At 38.5% G+C, this 27864-nt stretch overlaps 1 protein-coding gene across 1 annotated transcript in view; it reads right to left on the bottom strand.

The window, feature by feature from the left end:
• Positions 1-27864, bottom strand: part of DPYD (dihydropyrimidine dehydrogenase) — a 1157760-nt gene that overhangs the window by 388619 nt on the left and 741277 nt on the right. The window contains exon 16 of the mRNA XM_045291906.1: positions 23106-23189. Within this exon, the coding sequence (XP_045147841.1) occupies positions 23106-23189 (84 nt within the window). The remainder of the gene's footprint in view (positions 1-23105; positions 23190-27864) is intronic.

The raw sequence follows: 27864 nt of genomic DNA, 5'->3' as shown, positions 1-27864 counted from the left end.
AGTATGGGGGGATGTATACTATGAAAGATCTGCTCCACCCACTGCAATTCCAGTGCTTTTTGGGTACCCCCTCATATACACACCAAACACACTGATATTTTAAAATCTTTTTATTTTGTTTCAAATTTTCCACTGAGTAACAAATATATATACCTTGTTATTTTTACAACTGGCAGAATGTCCACTGTAGGGGAAATGTCATAGTTCACCCATCTATTTGAGTGAAATTGTTTGCAGTATCACAAACAGTTCTGTACTTACACATGTTTATGAAAAGGCTGTTTTTTACTTAGAATTCTATTGCTGTCTAAAAGCATATGCCTTGCAATTCAATCAGATATTTAAAAAAGAACCTTTCTCAAAGGGTATTACAAGTTTACTTTCCCAACAAGAGTATGAAATGTCTAATTCCCTACACTCACCTATGCAATTGTACTGACCGTCAGTACTCATTGTCAATTTAATTGGTGCAACATTTAATGTATATGTTGCTTTAGTTAGCTTTTCCATGCTATCGGGTTGTGTGTTTTATTTTCCCCACTGCTTATAACAATGTTTCCCAGAGTGGGCAATATTGCAACCCGAGGGGCACTGGAATGATCCAGGAGGGGTGCAAATGCAGATAACTATACTTTATCCTAGATTATGGGTACAAAAGATTTTAAATGTCAGGGGAAGTCACGTTTCTTTTTGGAAAAGGTGGTGGTACGCCAAATAAATTTAGGAACCTATGGTTCATCCTATTGCCTACTCATGTAGAAAATACTTACTGGCCAAAAGAAGATGGAAAGTGTCTGAACTTAAACCTATAAAGGGATAACATTCTTGGCATATATGGATATTTAGCCTTATGGTGTCCATTCTGTTTACCATCCTCTCTCTTATCTCAACAAGATAGCCTCAACCTTCTCCCCTACATTGATGTCCATATAGAATGGTGACTTTCAAACTTCATCCAAAACAAAAGTAAAAAACAAACAAACAAAACAAAAGGCTGAAACCTTTGCACCAAACAAAGCTTCATTTTGGAAACTCAAAATAAATACTGAAGCCACATGAAATAAAACACACTGACATCAAATTGATCCCAAATCACAGTAACCCTGTAGGACAGAATGGAATTGCCCCTTCAGGTTCTGCGAAGGTAAATCTCTGTGAGCAGACAGCCTCAACTTTCTCTTGCCAAGGTGGTGATATATCCTAATTGCTTACCTTACAGGTAGCCCAATTCATAACTCACTATACCCCTTGATAGCTCATATTATATGCTGTATCTTCTTGATGTGTGAGGATGTAAGAAAATATCTTTTGGCTCACAATTGGAAAAGAACAGGAAGAAAATGATGGATACTACAATTGCAACTATTGTTCTCAATATGTTACATTTTTCTAAAGCTATTACATATACTTAATAGTTCCTGTGACTCTAAACTGAATAATATTATTAACCCCCTTTTACCAAAAAGGTAATGAATGCAAGTACGTTGATTTTGATTGTGATGTAAGTGTAGCACGCGTTGAGATTTGATCTACAATCTAACTCTGGAATCTGGGTTCTTAATCACCATAAAGTTTGTCTAATGCCTAAAGAAAAAGAACAATGCTAGGTTTTGCCCTTGTTGGTGTTAGGTGCTCTCGTCAATTACGACCAAGAGCCACCCGATATTTAGCCCGTGAAACGCCACCTAGACTGGCTTTATCCTCACGATTGTTCTTTGGTTGAGTCCACTGCTGCATTGGGCATCCCATTGAGAATCTTCCTCTTTTATGTTGTCCCCCACTTTACTTTGGAAGATTCCCTTTTCCAGAGAGTGGTCTTTCACGATGATACGTCCAAAACACTTGAGATGAAGTCCTGCCGTGCTGACTTCCAAGCAGCATCCTGGCTGTTCTTCTTCCACGACGTACCTGTTAGTTCTTTTGATGGGTCATGGCCCTTTCTTCACCAGCACTGGGCTCCCAATGCACCCGTTGTTCTTTGGTCTTCCTTATTCAATGTTCAACTTTCACATGAATATCAGGCGATTTTAAATACCATAGCTTGGATCAGGCACACTTTAGTCCCCAAAGTATCACCCTTGCTTTTAAACACTTTAAAGAGCTCTTGTGCAGTAGATTTATTTTATCCTATGTAAACCTTAACATGACGCTTTTCTATGTCCTAGATTTTTTAAACAAATGTCATTCATTGGAAAGTCTAAATTATGTAAAAATTATTATGTACAATATGTAAAAATTATTAGGTTAAAAATATGTAGAAATTTTACACATCTTCTGTCAGATACATTCTTGTTCATTAGACTTTGTTATATCACCAACGGGATTTAATGAAAACAAACAAACAAATATTATCTTTATATCATTAAGTTCTATGTCAAGTTAGTTCACGATTCTCAGTGGTTTGGCAGTTAGGGCCTGTAACCCCCCAAGATGCTACTTCACAGAGTGCTAGCAACTCCGTGATAGGATCAGTGTGAGCAGCCAAGCAGTTCCAAAAAGATTAGGGTAGAGTGCAATTGAAGAGATGTTTCCACAAGGGTCTGATCTACTCCTACAGGAATATGTGCTGTGGAAAGCTACTTCCTGTGTTGCTGGTGTGGATTCCGCAGCTGGTTCACTGGACTTGAGTCACTAGCCTGTCATACTGCCTGCTGATCTTGGGAGTCATCAGATCCCAGCATCTGACCCGCTTACATTTGATTCATCAACCACAGCATGCACCAACCATGTTCTTCCTGCTTGTCTCCTTGCTTCCTTGGTTCTCAGCCCCAGCAAATCTGTGACGCAAGAAAAACTTCCAGTTCACCATCTGACCCATGGACTTGAACCAGACTGGGTTTATCTGCTTCTATAATTGTCTGAGCCGTTTCTTGATGTACGTTTCTTTCACTGCACATACAAATTCCCTATTCTTACTGAATTGCTACTACCTCTACAGTACAATGTAGACTCAATAAACTAATATCTAGGTACTCTGTTTGATTCTTGATCTTAGAGAAATGGCTATTAATTTCTCAAATTAATCAAGTTTGATGTTTACTCAACACTTTAAGGATGTCTTTTCTTCATTCATAATTTTCTAAGGTTCATATTTATTATTATTAATAAAGATTGAATTTTATGAAATATAATTCTGTATGTATTGAGATGATAGCGTGATGTTTCTCCTTTCAGCTTGTTAATGTAATGATTCGATTAACCCTCCTATTTTCCTTTCTGTTGAACCAACCTTGCTTTTTTGAGATACGCGCTATGCTGTATCTGCTTTGACTTATGCAGCTTTCCTTTTCTTCTCAGTTGCTGTGTTCAGTGTATTAATTTTTTTTGGGTATTGTGTAGTTAAGTTTCTGAATTATGTTGGTCTATAAAATCTTCCTCTTACCAACTTTATCATATGAATCAGCCGTATAAAATGAGTTGCAGTAACATTTTGAGTTTTTGTTTTTTAATCTTTCCTCCTTTTCTCTCTTTTAAGGCCATTTTGGACAGACTGCTTTTTCCTGTGCACTACAGACAAATTTGAATAAAATGTTGGTCAGCACTGGTATAATACAATATGGAAATTAGCCAAGCTTTTTGACTAATTAGGCTTCAAACAGCTTTTGCTTGAATAGTATAGTCATGGATGTTAAGAAGGCATGGTTACAATGAAGGGTTTTTGAGAAAATCCTTTCCAAGAGGATGTTTCCCATCAACAAACAGAAGCAAATTTAAACGCACGATTAACAAACATAATGTCCTCCTCAATAATTCTCAGCACTCTGGTAATTCTGTTAATACTACTGTGCTATCTACAATTCATTCTTTTGTTTCATGTTTTGAATAATTCAATTAAAAGTCTGACAAAGCAAGAACAAGGGATTAAATGTTGTTGAATTGTAATTCAAAATAAAAACATAAGCCCTTTGGGAACATTTATTACATATTCTGCAAAACCTTTTCAAGTACCTGAGATTGTTGGATTTTAAAAAATAAACAGTTAATGTTTAGCCATATTGTTATCTATCCTCTCTTCTTTTTGGTAACAAATCCCAGCGATTGAGGAAAATAAAAATGGAATATAGTTCTGGCAAAATGAACCATGAAAGAAAGAGTTTGAGATGTCCCCATTCGGCCTACAGGGAAAGAAGGGCAACGTGTTTCCTTCCTTTCCCCTGAACGACAAGGATGAACATCGGCTCCAGCATTAGCCCAGAGCAGCACACACTCCTGAGAAGATTCCTCTACCAAAGCCTATTTTTTTTACCTTTTATTTGGGCAATATTAATGCAGAAGGCATTATGAAGGTTATTAAAAAGAATGCAATAAAGACCTTGACCTTGATAACAGGTACTGATTCAATTTGGACTTATAGTACCCCATGCGACAGAACAGAATGCCATATAAGTGTTTCTTGGCTGGAACTTTTAGGAAAACAATCTCCTGACGTTCCTCCTGCAGAGCTGCTGGGAAGTCTCACACAACCAACTGAGCACTTCACTTTTGTACCATCAGGGCTCCTTCCCCTTTGACAGTGTTACCTTCTAGTAAAATAAATAAATAAGATGGAGATACACATACAATGAACAAGTCATGATACTAATGTTAGTAAACTTCCCCAACCTGCACCTCTGTAATTCAGAATTTTTACTGATAACCAAAATCCTATTCAAAGTTATAGGTAACCCCTGAATGGTCTCACATTTCAGGTGAACAAAAATCGTTTTAATCATACATGACAAAGAGAATAGCGATCGAGATAACGCCATAGGAATCAAAGTGCTCATATAAACAAAGTTCTACAGCAGGACTCTGGATGCTTGCCAGAACTAATGCTGAAGGGAGGTACTGTGAGAAAGTCACCTACCGTGACACTAAGAAGTACCTGGTATTAAGTTACTGAGCTATATGGAGTAATACATCCTGTGTAGAGAGCCTTGTAGGTGCAATGGGGTCAAGTGTTGTGCTGTTCATTGCAAGGTCAGTGGTTCAAGACCAGCAGCTGCTCTGCAGGAGGAGGCGGGTTGTTCTCACAAGGATGCCTCGTCTTGGAAATCACACGGTGCCATTCCATTCTGTCCAGTATAAGGGTTCTATCAGTCAGACAGAATGGACTTGGTAGCCGAGTTTGTTTTAGTTAAAGATGCAGACTTAGGATCATGAGAGTCTGGCTCTGACTCCATCTTGGGCATTTCTGGGTGCAGGACTTCGGACGTGTTGCTTGAACTTTTTATGCCTTATTTATTTTTTATCTGAAAAGTACGGCAAATGGTATCACTAGCTCACAGTGTTGATTTGAGGGTTAAATGATTCCACCCATCTAAAACACTGACACGTTTCCCAATATATAAACTCAAATAACATGAGAGCTCTTGGTTATTAACCATGATTGCCAATGATATAACTTATCAAAAAGTGATGGAAGGATCAGTACTAATGATTCTAAAAGAATCAGAAAGGACAAGGTGGCCTGAAAACTGACTTTCATGAAACAGAGTTCCCAGATAAACCTTAGGTAAGCAAACAAGAAAAGGAATGCAGAAATAAAAGGCCTAAAATTAACTATGACTTTCAAACAAAACGAGGAGATGAAGGAGTCATTTCTCAAATGAACAAAGGGAACATTCTTCTAACTCTTATCTAGTATGACTGACCTCAGTCCCCAAGAATCCTGGTGGCACAAGAGTTAAATCTTTACTGGGAACAGACATAGGAGCCCAGGTGGTGTCATGGTTACAGGTCAGGCTTCTGACACACTGGGTTGCTTATTTGAATAGCTTGAAACCACCAGTTGCTTTGCAGGAGGAAGCAGAGGCTGCCCACTCCCAAGCAGTTTCGGAAGCTCACAGAGCAGTTCTACCTTGTCCTACAGGGTCACTGTGAGGTGTCATTGAATCGATGGCAGGGTTTTTGAGTCCTAACAGAAAGGTCGGCTGTTTAGAAAGACCCGGTATCCTGCTCCCATAAGAATTACAGCCGAGGAAACCAAACTGGCAGTTGTAGTCTGTCCGTTGTGCTTGCTATGAGCTTAAACCCATTTGAAGGCACCTAATGAAGACAGTAACTCTGCTATCTGGAAGTCACTCTCTCCGTGAGGGCTGAGAAGAGAGAGGTACAAGTGACAGAGCAGGGCAACCAAGGATAAAGACAGGCAGTCAGGGGAAGGAGAATCACCTTCTAAAGTGAGCAAAATCAAACTTTATTATAGCTGGTAATGAGATTCCAGATGATGAGAAAGAAGGGATTAAATACTTAAATTCTAAACTTTAGTCAAAGATACTCTACTTAAAGAGTTGGCTAATCTGATGTGTAGCAATATTTATACAACTTAAAATCTATTTATCATCTAGCCTCTGAATTTGCCAAATCACTGTCTTTAGTATAGACAAATTCTATTTCTACCTTTAATACTAAAATATGAGTTGCTGTTCATATGTCTATATTTGTTCATTCGCATTCAGAGGTGGACCACTTGCAGACTGCTATCCTAGTCGACAAGTCTGCAGGGCTATGAAGGTTGATGGTGAAGGGACCAGAAACAAATTAACTGATGAATTAGTCCTTTTTTTTCATTGAAAGTTCTCTTTTTAAAGAAAGGGGATGTTGTTGTTGTTGTTTTGGTTTGTTTTGACATTACTATTTGCTTGAGTAAGGGCAAGTCAGAACTGAGCTTTCATTATGAATGTTGCTAAAGGTCACAAGGTTAAGAGATTAACCAAAAGGAAAAGGAATTCAACTGGGAAAACAAACACAAGACATAACCATTTTGGGTTGTTTTTCAATCTGACTTCAAGGCATGCTAATTTACTCAAGAGTCTATGTAGACTCTGGGTGATATAAATATGATGGGATGTTCAGAAGAGGCTGATCCTGTGCACTTTGAAATACAACTATCCATTCAAGAGAAGTGATGTTTCATGGCAGAGCCATTTCATAATTAGGAAAAAGAAAGTCCATAGGATGAATTTAGTACATCTAATATGAAAGTCATGTTTATTAGGTATATCTGGGAACCTGAAGAGCAGACCTTTAGGAATAACTAGTGGGAGGTGTTTGAACTTCTCATCTTCTATTCTGTGGTCACAAATATTTTCTCTGTGACAGGCTTTAATGATGCAAGAAGTATCCTACTCATCACATTTATTCCCTTCAGTCTATTATCTCCCTTTCCAAGTTCCTGCCGCCGCCGCCCCTCCTCTGTTTCCATCACAGTGAAGGAAATAATTAAAAATTGGAAGCATGAAATATGTGTGAGTCAAACATGAGCATTTTTTTTCTGTATCTTGAAGTTGACAGGCCAACTGATATATTCTCATGGGCACTTACAATAAACAATAGTACAAATCTGATCGTTTACTCGGAAAGGCCAATTATAAAATGACAGAAGCTGATCCAAAGATATTTGAAAATGATATAAAAGGGGCTGGCATCTCTTCATAACAGACACCCGAGTCTGAGGGGAAAAAAAATTAAGAGCAGAGTTTAAACAAGTGACAAGAATATCCACTATCTTCACGTAGGCTCTGACTCACAGTGAACTTACAGGACAAAGTAGGCCTGGTCAGCGGGGTTTCGGCACCTGCACGTCTTTCTGAGAACAGACAGCCTCATCTCTCTCCCACAGAACAGCAGGTGGGTTCAAACTGCTTACCTATTTTTGGTTCAATGCTTAGTGCCCATTGCCCCCCGGCCTCCATGTCAAGAACAGTGGGGACACAATGATAGAGAGAAGGACATTGTTCACTGGAGATTCAGATATTTGAAGACAAGTGAGTACCAACTCACTGGCATCTAGTAGATTCTGACTCATAGTGACCCACTAGACAGAGGATTGCCAGCGTGGCTTTCTGAGACTGCAAATCTTCATGGGAATAGAAATTCTCATCTTTCTCCTGGAAAAAGTGAGTGGAGAGACAAAATTTAAAAAATAATTGCCTCTAAAGGCAATCAATAGAGAGATAGAGAAAATCTTGGAGTGGTAGAAATCAGTATAATGCTTTTAAAAACTATTCAGCAAATTAAAATTACAACCAAACAAGAAAACGTATCCTAGAATACAGCAAAGTGAAGGAAAATGTGAAAGCAGAGTAGAGTGAAAACAAAATTCAATGTGATACCAGAGAAACAAGACTGAGAGAAAGTTTCCACAACAAAAATAAAAGGAGGCAATAAAAGTCAACATGAAAACATTTCAAGATGCAAAAACTAATCCAAAAGGGACAGTTTTCTTTTCATAGATTTTGATCTAATTTCTGGATACGTATTATGTTTATATACTAAAAGAATTAAATTTACCTACTGTTAATTTTTCAACACCCCAATGGTGGTTTTAAAATCTGTCTTGAACTTCAATAAAAAATTTGAATGGATAATATGGCACACTCTCAAGTGTTTACTATCAAACACATGTAAGTTTCTAATTTGAGTCAGAAAAGCTGGAAGTCTTTCTTAGACACTTTAATAAAGGAAGAACTGCTAGGTCAAAATGTATCAAGGAAGAGAAAGTGGAGAAGCCATACTGTGATGTGATCCGGAGAGAGGAATGGCATGAGATGGGTGAAACCAACTCACAATACAAACAGCGGAACAAAACTGATGCCTCCCAGGGTTCCCGTCATAAATAAAGACTCAAATCAAATCAGTGTATTTTCCATCTACCAGAACTACTTTCCCAGGCTGTATTCATCAATGGCAGGAAACAATAAGGAATATAAACGCCAGATCATTGGATTGGCAAGGAATACTGTCAAAAGAATCAACACTTTGCAACAGTTACTTGGGGGGGAAATGAAAATATTAAATAATTATACATGGTTACGTAGAATTTACAGATTCTCTGTGAACGAATTTGCACTGTTCTCAAAGCAGCCTTCTCCTGGTTGGATTGTTTCCTTTTGTTTTGTTGTTTTTATTGCCTCGGTCTTGGCATTGCTCCGGACATGTATTTGAGAGTCTTGCATATACAATGAAGAGCACATACATTAAAGTACAGTCATCCTGACAGCTACATAGCATCGATTAAAAGGATGCAGACAGAAAGGGAATTTTGTTTCTTTTGCATTACATAGACAATACAGCAGAAAGAGAAAGAGAAGTAAGGCACACAGCGGCCGGACAGAGAATGAAGCTCGGAACACCCAGGACCAGGCAAGGGAGGTGGGAGCCGGGAAGGCAGAAAGAGGGTAACAACAAGGACAAAACCTGCAGGAGAAAAGAACTGTCAGACACAAACCCTCAAAACAATAGATAGGAATAAAAGCAACAAGATGACAGCAAAAGAGCAGCATGGCAGCTAGTAAGAAAAAGAAACAAAAAATTCAAATAATGGATTTTCTAACACCCCTGCTGTTCCTCCAGCGCAGTGTGTCAGGGTCTCACAGAGCAGTGCATAATTTATTATGGGCACTCTCTGCTGTAAAGGGCAAACAGCTATATGAAAATACTCCTCACTGCCTGGATGGCTTAGATCATTAATGAGCTCCACTCTGTAGACTGGCAGAGCTGGGACATGGCAGGCGAGGGCAGAGCAGCACTTAAACTTACTGGGCTGGATGGCTGTCCATATTTAGTCTTCCCAACCATTAGAAAAGATGGTGAATTAACTCTCGGGATAACTCCACCCACCCCACTTCCTGCTGCACCCACTTTCAGCTTCTCCTAAATCAAGCTCCATCCTAATGCCCTTGATTATGGGAGGAGGGATGTCACATTTGCACAATAAAACGTAAATTTAAAACATAAACAGACAAAATAAAAACCACTTGTTAAGTCTAAATAACTAAATTAACACCTTATCATTTGATCTCCCTTTTGATCAATTTTAAGTTTGTTCTATCTAGTTTTTAATATTTTCTGCTTTCTTTTTTTGTGAGTATTGAAATATATATATATATATATATATATTTAAATTATTTTATTGAGGGCTCGTACATTTCTTATCACAGTCCATACATACATCCATTGAGTCAAGCACCTATGTACACTGTTGCCCTCATCAATCTCAAAACATTTGCTCTCTACTTTGGCTCTCAATATCGTTTGCTCATTTTCCCCCTCCCTTCCCCCTCCCTCTGCTTTCTTTACTATTGAAATTTTTATCTGTTGTACTTGTTATTGTTCAATTGTTTTTAATATTTTCTGTATCTGAAATTCAGATAGGCGAGTTTATAGAGACAGTAACTGGATTCATGGCTCCTTGGGGTGCGGCAGGGGAGGTTGGAGAAATGGGGAGCTAATGATGATGAGTACAAGAACAAAGAAAAGTTTTTAAAACAGATTGTGGTGGTGACTGAACAACTCTCTTAATGTGAATAAACTGTTGAGTTCTATGATATGTGAATAATATGCCAATAAAACTGTTAAAAAATAAAAGCAAATTTTACCAAAAAATTAAAAAACAGACCTTGTAAATTGACATTAGTAATTGAAAAACTGCATTATATTTTACTCATGCTTGGAGATTTTAGAAACTACTATGGTTTTCCCTTTGAAGTGATTTTTTTGCAGAAAAAATTTAAATTGCATAAACAAACAGATGACTCAAAATCATTTTTATAGTTTTTTTTTTCAGGTAACTGATCTTTTCAGTATTATTTATATAGAGACACTTCATTATGTTCAATGGTAGTGCTTCCTTCAAGTAGAGAATAATTTGTTAGGATACAAGCCAACAGTCTCTAGTGGGGATGGTCAGGGTTTACTCTTTAATATTCTATTGAGAGAGTCAGTGTTGCTTGAGGGTGAGAACCACAAAGGTTTGGATCCCCAGGTGGCCATTCAGTAAGCTGACCCAGCAATTTGCTCTGTCTCTGGTTTCCTTCATATGTAAAAGGGGTCAGATGCATCTTATTACTCGAATGATGTCCTCCCTTGTCAACTCTTGCATCCTAACATCCCCATGAAGTGGGGTCCAAGTAAGAGGAAAGCTTCTTCTTCATGAGACCCAGCTTCTTGGATGATTTGTTCAGCATACAGATTGAATAAATATGTGAAAAACTTGATGCCCAGCTTGACTGTAGTCCCTAGTTCTGTCTAAATGGATGGCTTTGGGTCCAAGTTCAGGTTCTGCATGACCATAATGAAATGTTCTAGAATTCTTATCTTCTCACAGTTATGCATACTTTTTATGATCCACATAGTATCTTTTTAGTATTCTCTATTTTTATCTAACGTCAAATATATTCCAGATTGTCTTCTGAATCCGGGTTGAATTTTTATTTATTTATTTTAAAATTTATTTTTAATTGGAAGTTTAATACATTTGAGGGGGTGCATCCCCCAAAACCAGAAGTGCGCCAGGCAGAGCGGAGCTTTGCTACCATGCAGTGTGTGCTGGAAAGTGGATTATTACAGGTTTTGTTTAGTTAAATGTTATCAACTTTTCATTTGATTTCCCTGTTTGTTCGTTATCTGTCTTTGGCTCCATTTCAAAACCTCCTTGTTAACTTATGGTAGCATCTTATCAATCATCCACCTGAAGGATAATGATCTTCTGTTAGTATTACCTTTGATTAGCCCCTGGGACTAATTTTTTAAAAGTCCTGTTGAGAGAGGGATTGGGGGCCAATGTAGACTAACTCCATAACATAGTACCTGTATTATTCACTTACTATATAGAATCTATCATTTTTTGGTGGGATGCCATTTGCACTATCAATGGGGGTTAATTGTCAAGCAAAATATACAATAATAATCACTGAGAATGTCAGTCACAGGTTTGCCGGAATAATACGTATCTTAATACAGCGTATACATTGATGTAGCAAGACCATGTTTGTCCACCTATCAACAAACAATTCAACAATCTTGGTAGCCCATCTTCCATTTCCTCGGACACCATGAATTTTCTGAGTTAAGTCCTCAGGTCACAAGTGTGCTTGAAGTAGTGTCCAGTTCACCCAATGGAGTTTCCACATCAGATCTCACTGATGCACCCGCTGGAGCATGCAGTGTGCCTTAAAGATCCAGGATTCAATGTCCCAGCATTTCACAGCACCTGGCCAGGTCCCCTGAATGCACCCAGAAGTCCCGGTCAATGTGGCCCATTCAGTGGATACCACCAAAGGCACTCCCCCCTCCCCCCATAGCATCCCCCAAAGTATTACCAGTCATTCTTTCCCCAATATGGAGGTCAGTCCTCCCTCTCTTCCTACCAACAGACACACATTTGTGTTCCCCAGACGTTTTGCTCTCTTTTCCCTCTCCTGTGTTGTTTTTCCTATTAGTGTCCCTCATCCCTCTGATAGGGTTGTCTACCTGTCCAGGGGAAATTATCGTAGATTTACATCGCAGCCACTAAGTAGATGGCTTGAATTTCTGTTCCCTGTTGATGTACTCCATCCACCATATTTGAATTATATTCAGCAACATTTTGCTTGCATGTGATACTAATGATATGTTTGATAATTTCTTACTTCTGTTGGGTCACTGTTCTTTGGAATGCACACAACTCTCTTCTAGTTGGTTGACCATGTATCTAGCTATTTTGAAACTTCTTGGCATAGAATGACTATTTCCAGTGCTTAGTGAGTTTGTTGAAACATTACATTGATATTGTGTTAATTTCTGAAACGTTGCTTTTCACTAATGCCTTCAGTGCAGTTTGAGCTTCTTCTTTTAGTATCATTGGTTCGTGATCACAAGCTACCTCTTCAAATAGCTGAAACAGTTTCATTTTGGTGTAGTTATTTGTGTATTCTTTCCATCTGCTTTTCATGCTGCCTGCATCATTCAATATTCTGCCTAAAGAATCATTTAATACACAATTGAGGCTGGGAATTTTTTCTTCAACTCTTTCATCTCGACATGTATTTACATTTTTTCTTCTTTTTGAATTTCTAACTCTCTTTGTTCTGATGATTAATGATGATTTTCACGTTTCTTCTTATTTTGATATGTCCCATCAGAACAGGAAGGCTCTGAATGCTTGACTCCATCCCTGTCATTGAGGTCCACTCTACTTGGAAGAGCCATCTCTTGCCCAGTCATATTTTGGGTGCCTTCCAACCGAAGAGGGTTAACTTCCAGTTCTATATCTTACAATGTTATACTACTATTCACTAGGTTCTTAGTAGCTTTCCTCTCAGAAGTGGATAGCATATTCCTTATTCACAATCTGTTCTGTGTCTGGAAGCTCCATTGAAACCGGATCACCCTGGGTGTCCCTGCTGATATTTGAAATAGCAGTGGCAAAGCTTCCAGCATAACAGCAACGTGCGAGGCATCACAGTATGACAAAGTGATGAGTGTGTGTGTGTGGTTAGGGGTAAGGGAGGATAGAGACTAGAATTTAATGTATTCCATTATCCCTACATAAAGGAAGCTCATTCTACGAGGCTATGCAGGATTATGGGAAAAACAGGAGCAGAAAGAATGTCATGTTGTCATTTGCTTACAGGAACAGACAAGGAAAAAGCAAAACTATCAACAGATATTTCAGCTCATTATATAGAGGGCTAGAAATTTAACAGACATCGTATCTATAACCTCTTCTCCTCAGACATAAACACTCAGTAAGGATAACTGAATTTACATGTGCAACTTTAGAGAAACTGTAAAAGCTGAGCGTTTAAGTATCAGCAGAAATAGAGAGAAGTGTACAATTTCAAACTATCAGTCGTAAATAAAGATATACAGCAAATAACACATAGATGTTCAAAATGGCTAAAAATTTAACTCTCATTTTAAACTGATTCCTTAATAAATATCACTTTTCTTTAGAGTATAGATTTGTTTATCAAATTGCTACTTAATCTGTTGCTACTGTAGTGAATAAAAAAATTGTTAGCTGTAAAACACAATTATTACTAAGATCTCAATAATGCAGTCATTTTCTAGGAAGATTTTATGCATTTGTCAAATCTGTGATGATCCATACGCATCTTCTTGTGTTTATCTGGGAGTCTGGAGGGTGGTTATTCTAATAATTCTCTGAGCCATAGAAGCTTTGATCTTTGATCAATAAGCCCAGATTGCAAATGCCATACTTATAATATATCTGTTTTCCTGGAGTTTCCTTTTTTGTCCCAATATTTCCTTCACTAGTCAGGCAACCCATGTTCCTCCATCCTGTCATGGTTACCTGCGCCCAGCTGGAAACCCTGAATTGATTGCAGTCTAAAGGAGATTGGTTCTAGCCCAGCAGGAAGGGTGTAAACACTTTCTTTCTGAGGTAGAAAGGCTTTCTTGCAATCTGTGCCTCTTATTCCTCACTGTGGTTTCTCATCCATTGGCCTTTTTCTTGCCTTGTCTTAAACTTTGGTGCTCCTGTGCCTCTTAGCTTTTGAGTGCTTGCGAGTTGTCTGTCCTACTGTCTTGCTTTTAATCCTAATAGGCAGTGATTGCTTCTGATGCAAGGCTTAGTTTTTTCAAGCACTTCTTCCAAGTATACTATGCTAGTTGGATCCGATAACTGGATCCTGAACCTAATTACCAATATTCATATCTTGGATTCCCTCCATGCCTCTGCACTGCTAATCCTGGTGAGGCATTATGGTATTCAAATGCTCCATGGTTTCATATACTGTAATGTTGGCATCCCCATGCCACTCTCACCTCCTTCTCTTTAGGTCAAAGACAACTTATATATGCAAATTAATTTTATTCTGATGTCAAAGTTTATAAAATACTATGCTAAAATCCTCAAATCATGGTGATATTCAGAACTATCATCATCTGAAAGTGATTCTTAAAATATTTTTTAATGTTGCTAACCCTTTATTTCTGGAATATAGCAAACAATGGGTATAATAAAAATAAATTATAAAAGGATACATTTATGTTTTACTGAGTACATTCACCAAAACATCCACCTATTTTGTGTGTGTGTGTGTATGTATACATATATATTTTACTGCCATGCAATTTCTGTCCTAGATACACAATAATACTCCCTGACCTAAAACTAATATTTCAGTTAGATTTACATGGCATTATTTTTCTACTAAAACTTTATGATTTTTCAAAGAAAACAATCATTTCTATCATTAACCAACATTAATAACTAAAATGAAAGACTCAGAGAGTCAGCTTTAGGCAAGACATTGGCAGTAATATAAATGCCTCTAACAGATCTCCTGTAGTTATCTACTTATGCAAGCACCCATGTCTATGTAAATGAATGAGAATTAAAATCAAATAAGAAGTTGAGCAATGTAATAAAATATAGAGCAAATATCCCTATTTGATTAGAGATACTTTTGTCTCATAAACAAGTTAATAGTTTATTTTAAAGCATTTCTAAAGTGACAGACACCCAAGGAAAATAAAAGAAAATGGGATAATTCAAATATGCATAGGCAGTATCAGATTTCAGTTATCATTGCATTGGTGTATACCATGTCCTTTCATGGAAATATGCTATTTTATAATGCAATGATTTCCAAACCAGCAAATATGATGTCTCAAAAGCCCACCTCATGGTACGAAGTTGACCAGCATGACCGTGATCTGGTCGGCTCACACTTCGAGTTCCCACCCTCACGCACAAACGTGAGCACATTCCTATTGACTTCATCAACCGCATACTGTACACCAACTCTAACTCACGGGGAGCTCACACGTGTCTGAGAAGAACAGGGCACCGTGCGCTTCTCCATGGCTGAGCTTTGGTACTGTATCTATAGGTCATGCTTTGAGGTGCCTCTGGGTGGACTCAAACCTCCAACCGTTCAATTAGAGGCAGAGCCTATGAACCATTTACACCGTCCTGGAACTTCCCATGTCCAATAAAACATGCTTAAATGTCATATCAGGTCACAGCAGAGCTTTACCACAGAAGTAATCAACAGAAATGGGACCCTGCAGGAGTGAGAGAAACCAAGAGCTTGAAACAAAGATATCCTCATGGGCACCTAGGGCCGGGGTAGTAATAAAAGGGCAATGTCTATATTTTACATTTTGCTCAGTAATAAACCTTGCATTCAACACCCAAAGAGATGCTTAAAAAGTACATGGTTTCAGCTGGCTGCATTTTACCATTAGTGGGGCTCACATATTCCTTCCCCTAATCTTTGAGTTCCTTGGATCTCTCACGCTCCTGAGTTCTCCAGACCTCTCCTCATTCTGGAAGGTACAGGAAGTTCCTGTTAGGTGCTTGGGCCTTGTAAGTGGTATAATTAGATTTTCTCCTGCATAGAGATATAGCAGGCAGGGGGTGGTCCAGGCAAGGGTATGATCATCACTCTCTGGACACTGATACTGAATATGAAAGAGAGGGTCCATTACTTCAGCTGCTGTAAGGAAAAGCGGATTTCCCAGTAGAAATACTAGCATATCTGGGGCAATGTAATCCTAACACTGAATTGTAGATTTTTTTCCTAATGATAGGTGTCTGTTCTTTCACAAGGACAAAGTTAATAATCAGTGATTAATGTGTTATGAGTAATATAGGCATTTTGCAACAGAGAAAAAAAAGCTTCCTGTCTTTTTAAATAAGCATACACAATTTGTAAAAATTAAATTTGGAATTAGAACAGATCATGAGGAGACAATGTAGGGTTGATCCTGATTGCAGTCAATGATCTTTTAAGATGGCTGAACATTTTAATGTTTACCACCTTTAAATCCTTTTGTTCTTAGCTATTGGTCTATTTCCTGATGACAAAACAAATGTTAGGACTGTTTGAATTGAATATTCCAGCCTTTAAAAATTCTATGCAGAGAGTATGGGTAAATATGGGGAAAAGAGTTGTGTGAATAACAAGGTCTATGCAGTGATTAACAGTGAACTCGCCACTTCTATCTCAGGAACCTGCTCCACCTTTGCAGCAAAGACCAAACGTCCCACAAATATACCAACATCTTGGAATTTTCTCTCTAAAAAAAAAATCTGTACTAAAGTAGATGTGGACTACTCAGCAATCATACCTACTGGGAGGACAGCTTGCAGACTGAATTGCGGCAATCCTAAGTGGTATCCATGCTTGGTAAAAGGGAGGAGCAGCCAAAGAGAGGAAGGCCTTTAACAAGATAGGCTGACACAGTGGCTGCAGCAATAAGAACAATGGGGGGGTGGGGCGGGGGCCACAGGCCCAGCCAGTGTTTGGTTTTGTCATACATAGGATCACACTGAGTTGAAACAAACTTGATGGCACCTAACAACAACCGCAACCACAATGTGGACAAGGAAAACAACATCTTTGTAGCCTCTTAGAATAGGTAGGTAAAGATATCCTAAATTATTGACTATGATTTCATCTCTAGGCCATTATAAATACAAGTAAGAGTGTATGCCTAGTTTCCCCATTTAAGTCTTTTGCAATATGTTATTCTCCCTTTCCATGGGAAAGTTGGCTGATGGCTAAAGTACACCCAATTTATGAATTGGATTCCATTTGAAAGAGCACTAGACAGATGATACATTACTAGGATAATTTCAGCTGAGGAGATATACATTTCAAGTAGTACACACAGAAATAGAAATGCACACTGACAAATTCAGTTTGTCTAGAGATTTGGATATACCTAAATGACATTGTATAGGAGCCCTGATTGTGCTTTCAGGTAAGCATGAGACAGCTAACAACAAGGTTGGTGATTCAAATTCACCAGCTGCTCCTCTGGAGACTTATGACCTCATTAACCCTATATAAGTTTACTATGCATGCCAGTCCACTGCATGGCAGTAGGTTTGGTTTAGGTTTGGAGAAATGATGCTATTGGAGAGCCTGTGCAGATCCTCAGACACTAAGCTATCAGACTTGGCAGATAGTGAAGTGGGCCACCTTAGTCTATGGCAAATAAGGTGTGTTCTCTGTCCCCAGTTCCTCTTCTGTAAATAAAGGGATTGAGTTGGACAATTGTTAAGGCTCCCATCAGTCATACAATTCCTCACTATACTATGCCACACCACTGACTCAAGATGGAAAGCTTGCTTGAAGAAAATAAGTAAAGTTCCAGAGATTACGTGGTCTATAGTGACAGAACAAATACCCATCCAGGTTCATTCACTGGCTAGTGTTGAGAAGCTCTGTGAAGTGAGTTGCTTCTTTCTTGCACAGTAAATGGAGAAACAGAAACCAAAGCAAGGCAAGGCATCTTATCCCATTTCTCTGCCCATTCAATTTTCCCAACTGGTTCCATTGGTGGCTAACGGATGATTTAAAACCCCTCCCGGATGAAGAAAGTAATCCAGAGCACTTCAATGTAAAAAGGTCAAAAGTCTGCGTTAAGTCTAAAGGTTAAGTAAAGAAGACATTTCTGAGCACGTACTCCTATGCAAATGTCTACTGACTCCTTCAGGGCCCAGGTACAGGGCTTTGGAGCCTTTCCAAGCTTTAGTTTCTTATGCTCTGTGGGAAGATAGGCTAAGTGTGACCATGTCATCTTACTATTTCAAGAGTTGTTAGGATGACTTTTTCTGTAAAATCTATTTATTAAAAAGTATATCGATAATGATTTCCAAGTTAAAAGGGATATATCAGATGCACAAGAACAACAAAGCTGTATGCGGTCTACTCAGCCCTATTTTGATGATCATTTTAAAGGTTCTGTGGTTCTGGAAAACAGAAGTAAAAACAACTCCAATTCAATTAGTGCTGTAAGAACACTTAGCATCCAGAGAGAGGAACAGATCTCCAATAAGTGCCATTTTAGATAGAATTTATAGAATTTGTTAGAGTTCAGTTATATTTACATACTATGTTTGTATATGATGGAAATGGTTCATAGGTTCCCAAACTTCTTTGGCGTATAGTCCCCCTTTTCAGGAAAAAACTTACTCAGTGCCACATGGCCATTAAAAACTTTGCACTCTGACCCAAGATCCAGGGTAAAGTGTAGGTATCTGCTTTCGCAGCCCTCTGGATGCTTCCAGCAGCCCCCTGGATGCTTGCAGCACTCCCCGGAGGCGGAATTGTCCACTTTTAGAAACACGGGTTTAAATCATGTGTAAATAATTTGAGATCTGAATGTTAAAGTATCAGAGAAGCTCCCTTCTTTCTACCAGACAAAGTGTCTATGTATCTGAGTCAAGTTCTTCTTGAGTTTTTATGTTTTGAGACATAGGATTTCAGAACTATGCATGACATCAGAAATAACACAGTGCTGTGCATATAAGCATATTTAACACTGATATCGGAATACTTATTCATCAGGAACTATCACAGTTGCTTTCTTCGTATGTATAATAACATGCACACTAGATTTGTAAACTGTGACAAAAACACGCGTATATAACATATATATCTATATATGTTTGTGTGTATGTATATGTGTGCCTGTGTGCATAAAATTACTTCAAATCTTTCCATTGGATACTGGACCAACCAAAACTTTTGCTAAACATCAAGGATCAAGGTTACTGGAGGTAGCGTTACAAGGTTATTGGAATACCCTTAACTAGCATGACAAATCAGACTGGAGAGCAGGCCTGGAATATGAAAGCACAAGGGTTCTGTTTGGACCACACTCAATACAAGATTTCTATGAAACTAGTCAAACTTTTACTTGAGCAATCACTACTTGAGTATCCATTTGTCACATATAGTAAAATACACCAAAAAAATAAGCAGAACATATTGATGTAAACATAACCCAGAATCACATAAGTAAAACACTGACTCTGAGGAGGCACATCAAGGGAAATGCTCAAGTTGTTTGTTTGTTTTGCTTTGTTTTAAAGAGTAGCACACTATGTTTACTTATGTTTTTTATCAATCTGGTTACACGTAATAGGAAAATAATATAGTCACCTGCTAAAGTATGAAACTAAGGTGACAGACCTTTAAAGTGAAAGGGGGATTGGGTTTTCAAGTTTAAGGCCCTCATTTGAGAAAGGGGAATGGCTGGCTCGGGAGGGGCAGTGTCTTGATGCGGGTGATGCTGATGGTTGTTAGAGAGGATACAGAGCGACACTGCCTTCAACTCTTAGTAAGGAAGGAGAGTTTAAGATTTTATATAAAGTGTCACTTTGCAGGAAATACACAATATGCATTCAGAGGTCAGCTAGAGACTTTTTATTTCCATAACATTTATGAATAAATATGATGCCTTTATGTTGTAGCAGTGCCTGAGTGGTAAACAACAACAACAGGTTTTTTTTCCTGCTACTAATAGTCTGTCAGCTAAAATCCTCCCCGCAGCACTGAGGGGAAATGACTTACCTATCTGCTTCAGTGGAGTCCTGGGGCAGAGTGCTTACACTGTAGGTTGCTAACTCCAAGATCAGCAGTTTGAAACCACCAGCAGCTCAGAGAAAGATGAGGCTTTCTTCTTCTATAATGAATTAGTCCAAGAAAAAGACCGGGGCAATTCTATCCTGTCCTATAGGGTTACTGAGTCAGAATTTACTAGGTCATGGTTCCTATGAATCACCCGCGTGAATTTGTTTGGTTTTGTTTTTATCTACTTGAGAAAGGCTATAAAACTGAAACCAAATTCGTGACCGGCGTGTTGATTTCCTTTCATACTGACCCCATCAACTCACTCACTTTCATCAAGTCCTTGCTGACCCACAGCGAACCCCTGTGTGTCTCTGAGACTGTAGCAGGGAGTAGAAAGCCAAGTCATTCTTCCTCAGACCTGCTGATGGTTTCAAACTGCCCACCAGGTGGATTGCAGCCCAACCCTTTACCACTACCCCTCCAGGCCTTCTAGTGACCCTATAGGACAAGATAAAACTTCCCCTGTGAGTTTCCAAAACTATAACTCTGTATGGGAGTAGGAAACCTCAACTTTCTCCTGAAGCACAGCTGGTGGTTTTGAACTACTGACCTTGCAGTTCCCAGTTTGAGATAGTTAAGATTTATTGTGTCAACCTGGCCGATAAATACATGTGGGGTTAATTGAAGGGCGGAGAGATAAATGGCTCGGTGAGCCTCACCTTTCTAGTTCTCAAGTCTCGCTTTCTGGTGGTCGGACCAGGGTCAGCTGCCTTAGCCAGTTCCCTGCTCCAGCGGAGAAGCCGCATGGACCTACCTTGATGCAGCCCTGGATGCTGGAGCAGCCGTGTGGTGACCCCTGCCAGCGCTGAGATGCTTACACGTTCACTGACTCCGCTTTCCTCCGGCTGTTGACATCATTGTGTGTGTTTTGTGCGATTGAGGAGGATTTTGTAGATTGGTGTCAGACATGGGCTAATTTTGGACTTAAATGGGCTTGGAAAGCACTGGATTGGGATGCTTTCTTAATGTACACCTACCCTTTATATAAAACTCTCTCTGTATGAGTTTCTGTGGATTTGTTTCCCTAGTTCACTCAAACTGACACACAGTCCAACAAGTAAACCACTATACCCCAGGGCTCCTTCCGTAAGGTTACAACCACGGTAAACCCTGGGGGGTAGTCTGCTCTGATACACATGGAGTCGGCATGAGTTGTAATCAACTTGGCAGCATCGGGTTTATTTATTTAATATTGTCGAGTAGAGGCTATGACCTTCCTCGGTTCATCACTTTCATCAATTTTTAGGTACGTGTGAAAACATTTAGAAAGATATTAGCAATAAGCTCACACATGTATGCACATGGGCACAGATACACAAGGCTAATTTCTACTGATTGCTAAAAAAAAAGCAAAACACTAGGTATAAAGCCTGTAATTTCACTTATTAAGCATTTATGAGAAAATACTTCAGGTAAAGGGATAAAAATAAGTGTTTAAAGAGGAAAATGCTAGCATGCTTTCTCTGACAAATATCAGTGTGTGTCCTTCACAAACTAGCATTTCTTGGGCTCTGCCAATACGAGCCATTCTTGCTTAGCCACGGGTGCTTTCAACAAAAGGAATGAAATACCACCATGGGACAGAGAAGCGAAACTGGAATGTCCCCTCTGTGCCCCGTAGTGGAGGACAAACTCCACATCCCACCAACTCACACGTTTCCAGAACCCAAACTCACTGCCACCAAGTTGATTCGGACTGACGGGGAGGACTTCGGCCCCCTTCAGAAGGCCAGTTAAGAAAACCAGGATGGAGATGCCAACCTCAGCCCCAGAGTGAGCCCCAGGCTTCTGTGTGACTGACTGATCCCTCTGAGCAGCCTGCTGTGAGTAGAACAGGGATAGACTTCCCCACTTGTGGAGGCTACTCACCTCCCCTGCTGCCGCATACGAATGGTATCTTTCTAATTCTCAAATTGATTCTGAGTGTTAGCTAAACATTTAAAAAGTACTCTCAAATCTACCCTGAATGATAACATGAAAATAGCCATCTATATTCATTTGACTAAGCAGAAATCATTTTTCCTCCTACATTGAGTACCATTGAGTTTAATTCAAATCAATCCAATGACTTCAAAAAAAGGAGGGGGCATTAAATACACCTACCACATTCAAGTCCCTGTAACATGCAATGATATGGAGACACAAGTAAAATCTCCAGCTTTAGAAAAATCTGTCATAAATTACAACCTTCTATGTTATTTCATTCAAACCCTGTTCCTCTGGGCTTAAAAGATAAATTCGATGCAAAACACTTTTTACCTTTTGGAGTTTTAAGTTTACATTCCTTCTTAACAAACAACACTGTGTCTAGTTACATAAAAACCTGGTATTTTCAATAGATTCATTTTTTGTTTTGTTTTGTTAATTAAGTGGCTGAAAGTATTTTAGCATAAGGGTTCCATTTATTATATCCAAAAATAAAAATAGCATAAAATTTTTTTTGGCAACTCCCCAAATACAGTTAGGGAATGACGATCATATGCTAAAAAGTGTAAAATGCAATTTATGCTGTAGCCCATTTACTGCAAAATCACCACGAACAATGCGTTTTGTCCTGTGCATTGCTCCAGGCAAACAGGATCCGCATCAGGAATGAATAAAGAACACTGCATTGGAAATCAGCTAATTCTGTTCCAGCACTTTTAAACACTTCATGTTATATTACTTCCTGTCAAGCACATAATGTGATATTTCCCCCAATAAAACTAAGCAGTCGCTGTGTTTTCAGCTTTCTTGATTTTCTGCCTTTCAAGCACTAAATATTTAAACAATGAGTACCTGGACTTTTCAAACTAGTCATCTGATCAACCCATTTCTTTGTCTCAGGTATAGAAACAATCCAGGAGGAGCCTGTTGTGGTACATAAATATACATGATGGTGGTATGTAGCTTTGTACCTAATGATATATATATTCTTTTTTTTTTGCCATCAGTAGAAAAGGTGGTCCTTATCAAGGTTCTTACCTGCCCACAAGCCAGCCCCATGCCTCTTTCTCCCATGCCATGCGGACACGACAAATTCAACTCCAGGGCGTCTGCTCCAGAATTCTTTAAGACATGGAGATAGAAGGCAAAATGTTATTGGTAAACAGACAAACTGTTACCACTGAGACCAACAAAAGTTATGTTTACTTCATTTCATTTTCTATGCTGCAGGCACCTTGTGAAATACATTCTGATTCTACCAACTAAAAGTATGTGTAATAAAAACAGCCTCTGATATTTATTGAGTATTAAAATGGTGCCACTTACTGCGCTAAGTGTTTTATATTTATTATCTATACTTTTCATAATCCCTGTATCATTGGGATACCAATTTCACAGATAAGGAAACCGAAGAAGAGAAGATTACATGGCAAAACTGATTCATAAGTGACAGAGTACAGAGTTTTTCTCAGGGCTGTTTGACGCTACATTTATTCTCTCCTAGCCGGCTTCTGTATTTTAGAGAAACAGCTCTTCCTGTTCGAGATGATTGGTGCTGAGGGGGAGCAGGAGCGTGAAGAGAAAGGATGTAGGCTAGCTGAAATGAGTAAGAGTAAACTTTCAAATGTCTCAAACCACAAATACATTTGTATTATGTTCAAAAACAGAATCGGCTCAGAAAGAGAAAGAACAGATCATTTTAGTTTACTGTAATCATTAAATAAGAATTCTTTTCATTTAACACACTATTCCATTTTATACCAATAGTGCATTTAAAATGAACAAAGTAGCCAAATCTAAGTAATTTTAGAATCTTTGGAGAACCTTTCATGAAAAACTTTTAAGAATAAGCCAAACAATTTTGGCTTATTGTAGTTGGAGGGTGGAGGATAAACAGTTCAAATTTGCATTATTTTATCTAACAAGTAAAATGTATCCAATGTCATGATTTCAACTAGGAGCTAGAATCAGCTTCTGTATTATAACATTAGAAAAATATCTCCTTTTTTCTAAGTATACTCGCCTTTTCGTTAAGCCAAAAGCTATTTCTTCAAGGTTTCTCTTGTCTTAATTGTTCAAGATTTTAGCTTTTTTTTTCCAAATCAATTTTATGTTGGACTTCAGCAAATATATCAAGGGAACTATTTCTCAGTTGACTTTGTTACACATTTTTATCCATAAATGAGTCTACTTTTTCTTCTGAACATTAGTAAAAGGTAGTTATATGTATGTGCATATGTGTGTGTGTGTTTGCATGTATATATTTGTATATATATTTACCTCAAAAGCATGTTATATCATAGACTAGCTTAGTTATGAGTGTAAATGCAATTATAGACTATGGTATTTACTCATCATTTCTCATTTGCTCCACATATTTCCTTCTGGTTTCTTTACTTGGCTTAAATGCAGCAATCAATAGCAAATCAACTTAGTATTTTGGATTAGGCAACCTGTAGGTAATATTTGTCTTTGTCTATAAATTTACATTACAAAGAAAAAAATGTTGCTGTCAAGTTGATTACCACTCCTCTTAACCCTGACAGGAGAAAGCAGAACTATCTCACCGGATTCCCAAAGCTATAATCTTAACAGAAGCACCCGCCACTCTCTTCCTGAGGGAGCCGCAGGTGGGTTCAAACTGCTAACCATTTGTTTTGCAGGTGAGTGCTTAATCATAGTGCTGCCAGGTTCCACAATACAGACGCATCAATAGCTATAGTTCATAAAATGTTCACTTATAGCTAGTTACTTTACAAGAAAACAATAACGAACACTATTGAGCACTTAATGTCAGGCATTTTTATAGGCCCTTTATATGTTTTACCTTATTTAATCCTCACAACAATTCTATGAGGTTAGAGTAATATCGTTCCTATTTTACAAAGGAAAAATAGGAGGTACAGATGGTTATAATGACTTGCCACAAGTTGTAAACAAGCAGAAAGCCTTCAATTTACATATTTTGAGCCCAGAAACTGTGATTTTCTGCCTGTTATAATGATGTATTAGAAACTACTTCTCCACGACTAGAAATAGTACGTATATTAAGGAAGACATAACAACTTGGCATCCTTAAAGTTTTTAAACTTGACGTAAAATTTAAAATCTTTTAAAGCCACCTATATAATATAAAGTCCTTTCAGTTACTAATTATTAAAAATTCTCCCTAAGTGTGCGTGTGTGTGTGAGTGTGTGTGTAAAACATGTACCCATCAAAAATGCCTGGAAACACCTTTGAAATGAGCACCTACACCGCAAACGCTGAGCTAACCCTGTGCCTGGTGCGTCTAAAAGATCCGTAGCATTAATCTAGCCTCTGCTTGAACATTCCTGTCTTGGGATGCACACCACCTTAAAAGGCAGTTAATTCCATTTCCAAGCAACTATAACCATTCACAAGCCTTAATTGCTGAATTAGCTTGAAATGTTAAATTAACTGAAACTGGGCATGCATTCTGCCTCTTGTTAGTCACAAGGCTTTTAGCTTAGTCATTTAGCCCAGAGTTTATTCAATCTCACCTAGATGATTAGAAAATATAGTAATATGTTTAGGCCAGTGGCACAGAAAATGTTGTTGCTTCCAATTTTGTATATTATCTATGTACCATCCATCTAATTATGTAGGGTAACGTGTGTATGTTCATAGCATGCACTTTGCAGCCACAGTCAGTAGGTCTGAATCATTTCTTTACCACATACCGGCTGTACGAACTTGGGCACTTATTAAACTACTTTTTGCCTCAGTAACCCCATATCTCAGATACAGAAAGCAATGTTACTAACTCATAGGCTTATTGTTGTAAAGTCTAAATAATTGTAATAATAAATAAGAAACTGGCTTATAACTCTTCTTGAAATAGACTAAGTCTTACATAGATACAGGAATTTCTTTCAGTCAATCACCCTTTCTTACTAGCACTTCCACCTGTCCTTCCTTCGGTTCATTCAGCAAAGCGCTTTGTTGCAACTCACTTTGCATTATGCTATCGATACTTATAAGCGGAGAAGAAAAGAAAAAAGAGAAAATAAAACAAAAGCAAATAAAAAGTTTCTAAGGAATTCTTGGCACATTGGTACTGAAGTAATTTCTAAAACTGCAGCACTTTATAAAATGCAGAACGCCTGAGATAGCAAAACTGCAACCCCGTGTATACAGTAAATGCGACAAAACTAAGTGGCAAAGCTCTTCCTTTTTCCACTCTGCTTTCTTGACTTCTCGTTCCCTTCCCTTCCTCTGACTGCTCAGGGACTAAAAGAAAAGTGACTGTCAGCATTTGAGCAGAATCCATGGCCCTGAAGAGGGAGGTGTCAGCGCCCATGCAAATGAGAATGATGTCAACATGGATGGGCAGCTGCGATGGTGCACCAGAGACCAACACGATAAAGACAGCATTGGTTGGTAGGAGTTGGCATAGGGTATCTGAGCGCAAGGAGGTTGATGAGAACATGCCTACAGAGGCACTTGGGTGACAAAGGCATTTTAATTTTTATGTAATCTGCATTTCTTGGAATGGCAGTGATCTACTGGAATGTTGAAGGTCATGTATCAATGTCACTAGGCCATGATAGTCCACAGTTTAGTAAACACTGTGTGATCATCCTCTATCTAGTGAACTGAAAGTGGAGTTTCCTCGGGGATAGGACTTGCGTGCATTATCTTTCAACTCAAAATTGCCACAAACGGTTTGAAGCTCCCGGGCACATGGATGTTGTGACAAAGCTCACACTTATTTGATCTTGCATTCAGCTCATCATCCTCTGACTCTTGGGAGGTGAGCCTGACCTATAGATTTAGGTCTCATCAACGTCTGAAATCTGTGAAACCGAAGCATACTGTGAGACCTGTATGTGCTTTATTTCATCAGCCCCTGCTACCGCCTGCATCAGGAGAAACTTCCAGCCTGTTGTTTGACCCATGGATATGGGACTTGCTACCCTTCACAAGTGTGTAAGCAATTGCTTTGAAATAAACCTCTATATTCATACCTATCTACCATTCATGTTAGTTGGCCATACTTTGGTAGCTCTCCTGTTATGATGATGAAGAAAAATGATGCCAACAGTATTGTTGAAACAAGCAGAGTCACCCTTGGTGAGCAGCTTTCAGTGGTGCTGCCAGATTAAGAACAGGCTAGGAGGATACAGAATAGGCTCTCCATTTTGGAGGGATTATTTACTGGATATTTTTATGAATGACAGAGGGAATTGAATAATATAGTCCCAGAAAATGAGCACCGTAGAAGGCATCCAAAATGCAACTGAGGAAAAGTAGTCTCCTCGAAGTAAGTTGATTTAATACCGTGGATGGAACAACGCTTTCTGGGCACAACTCAAAATGAGAAGAAGGAATTGCAAATATCCATAATGAATTAGGTTGTAGCATTATTAATCTAGCAAATCATAAGTAAAATGGAACACAGAAACATGAATATCCTATGCAGTAGGAGCTGAAATGGACAGGTAGGTGCCATTTGGGACTGGATAATCATATGGTTTACTGTGCCAGCCATGTTAAATTCAAGAAGAACGGAATCACATTCATCATTTTCAGATCTATCATGAAGTACAATGCTGTTTGTAATAGGATACTATTTTTAGGTCTACAAGGGAGTCCAATTAATAAAAAGCACTATTCAAATTTACAATTCATCCACTAGTGATGAAAAAAATTGAAAAATTCTACCAACTTCTTCAATCTGAAAATTTTCACACATGTTATCCATATGTGTGCATTGGTACTTACTGGTGATTTGGGTGTGGTAGCTACACAATTTCCTGTCAACTTGATAAATAA

Source organism: Echinops telfairi, unplaced genomic scaffold (assembly GCF_000313985.2).
Source record: "Echinops telfairi isolate 266 unplaced genomic scaffold, ASM31398v2 ScPeMD7_443;HRSCAF=831, whole genome shotgun sequence".
Lineage (NCBI taxonomy): Eukaryota > Metazoa > Chordata > Mammalia > Afrosoricida > Tenrecidae > Echinops > Echinops telfairi.
Note: the sequence above shows the minus strand (reverse complement) of the source record. Positions and strands in the feature narration are given on the sequence as shown.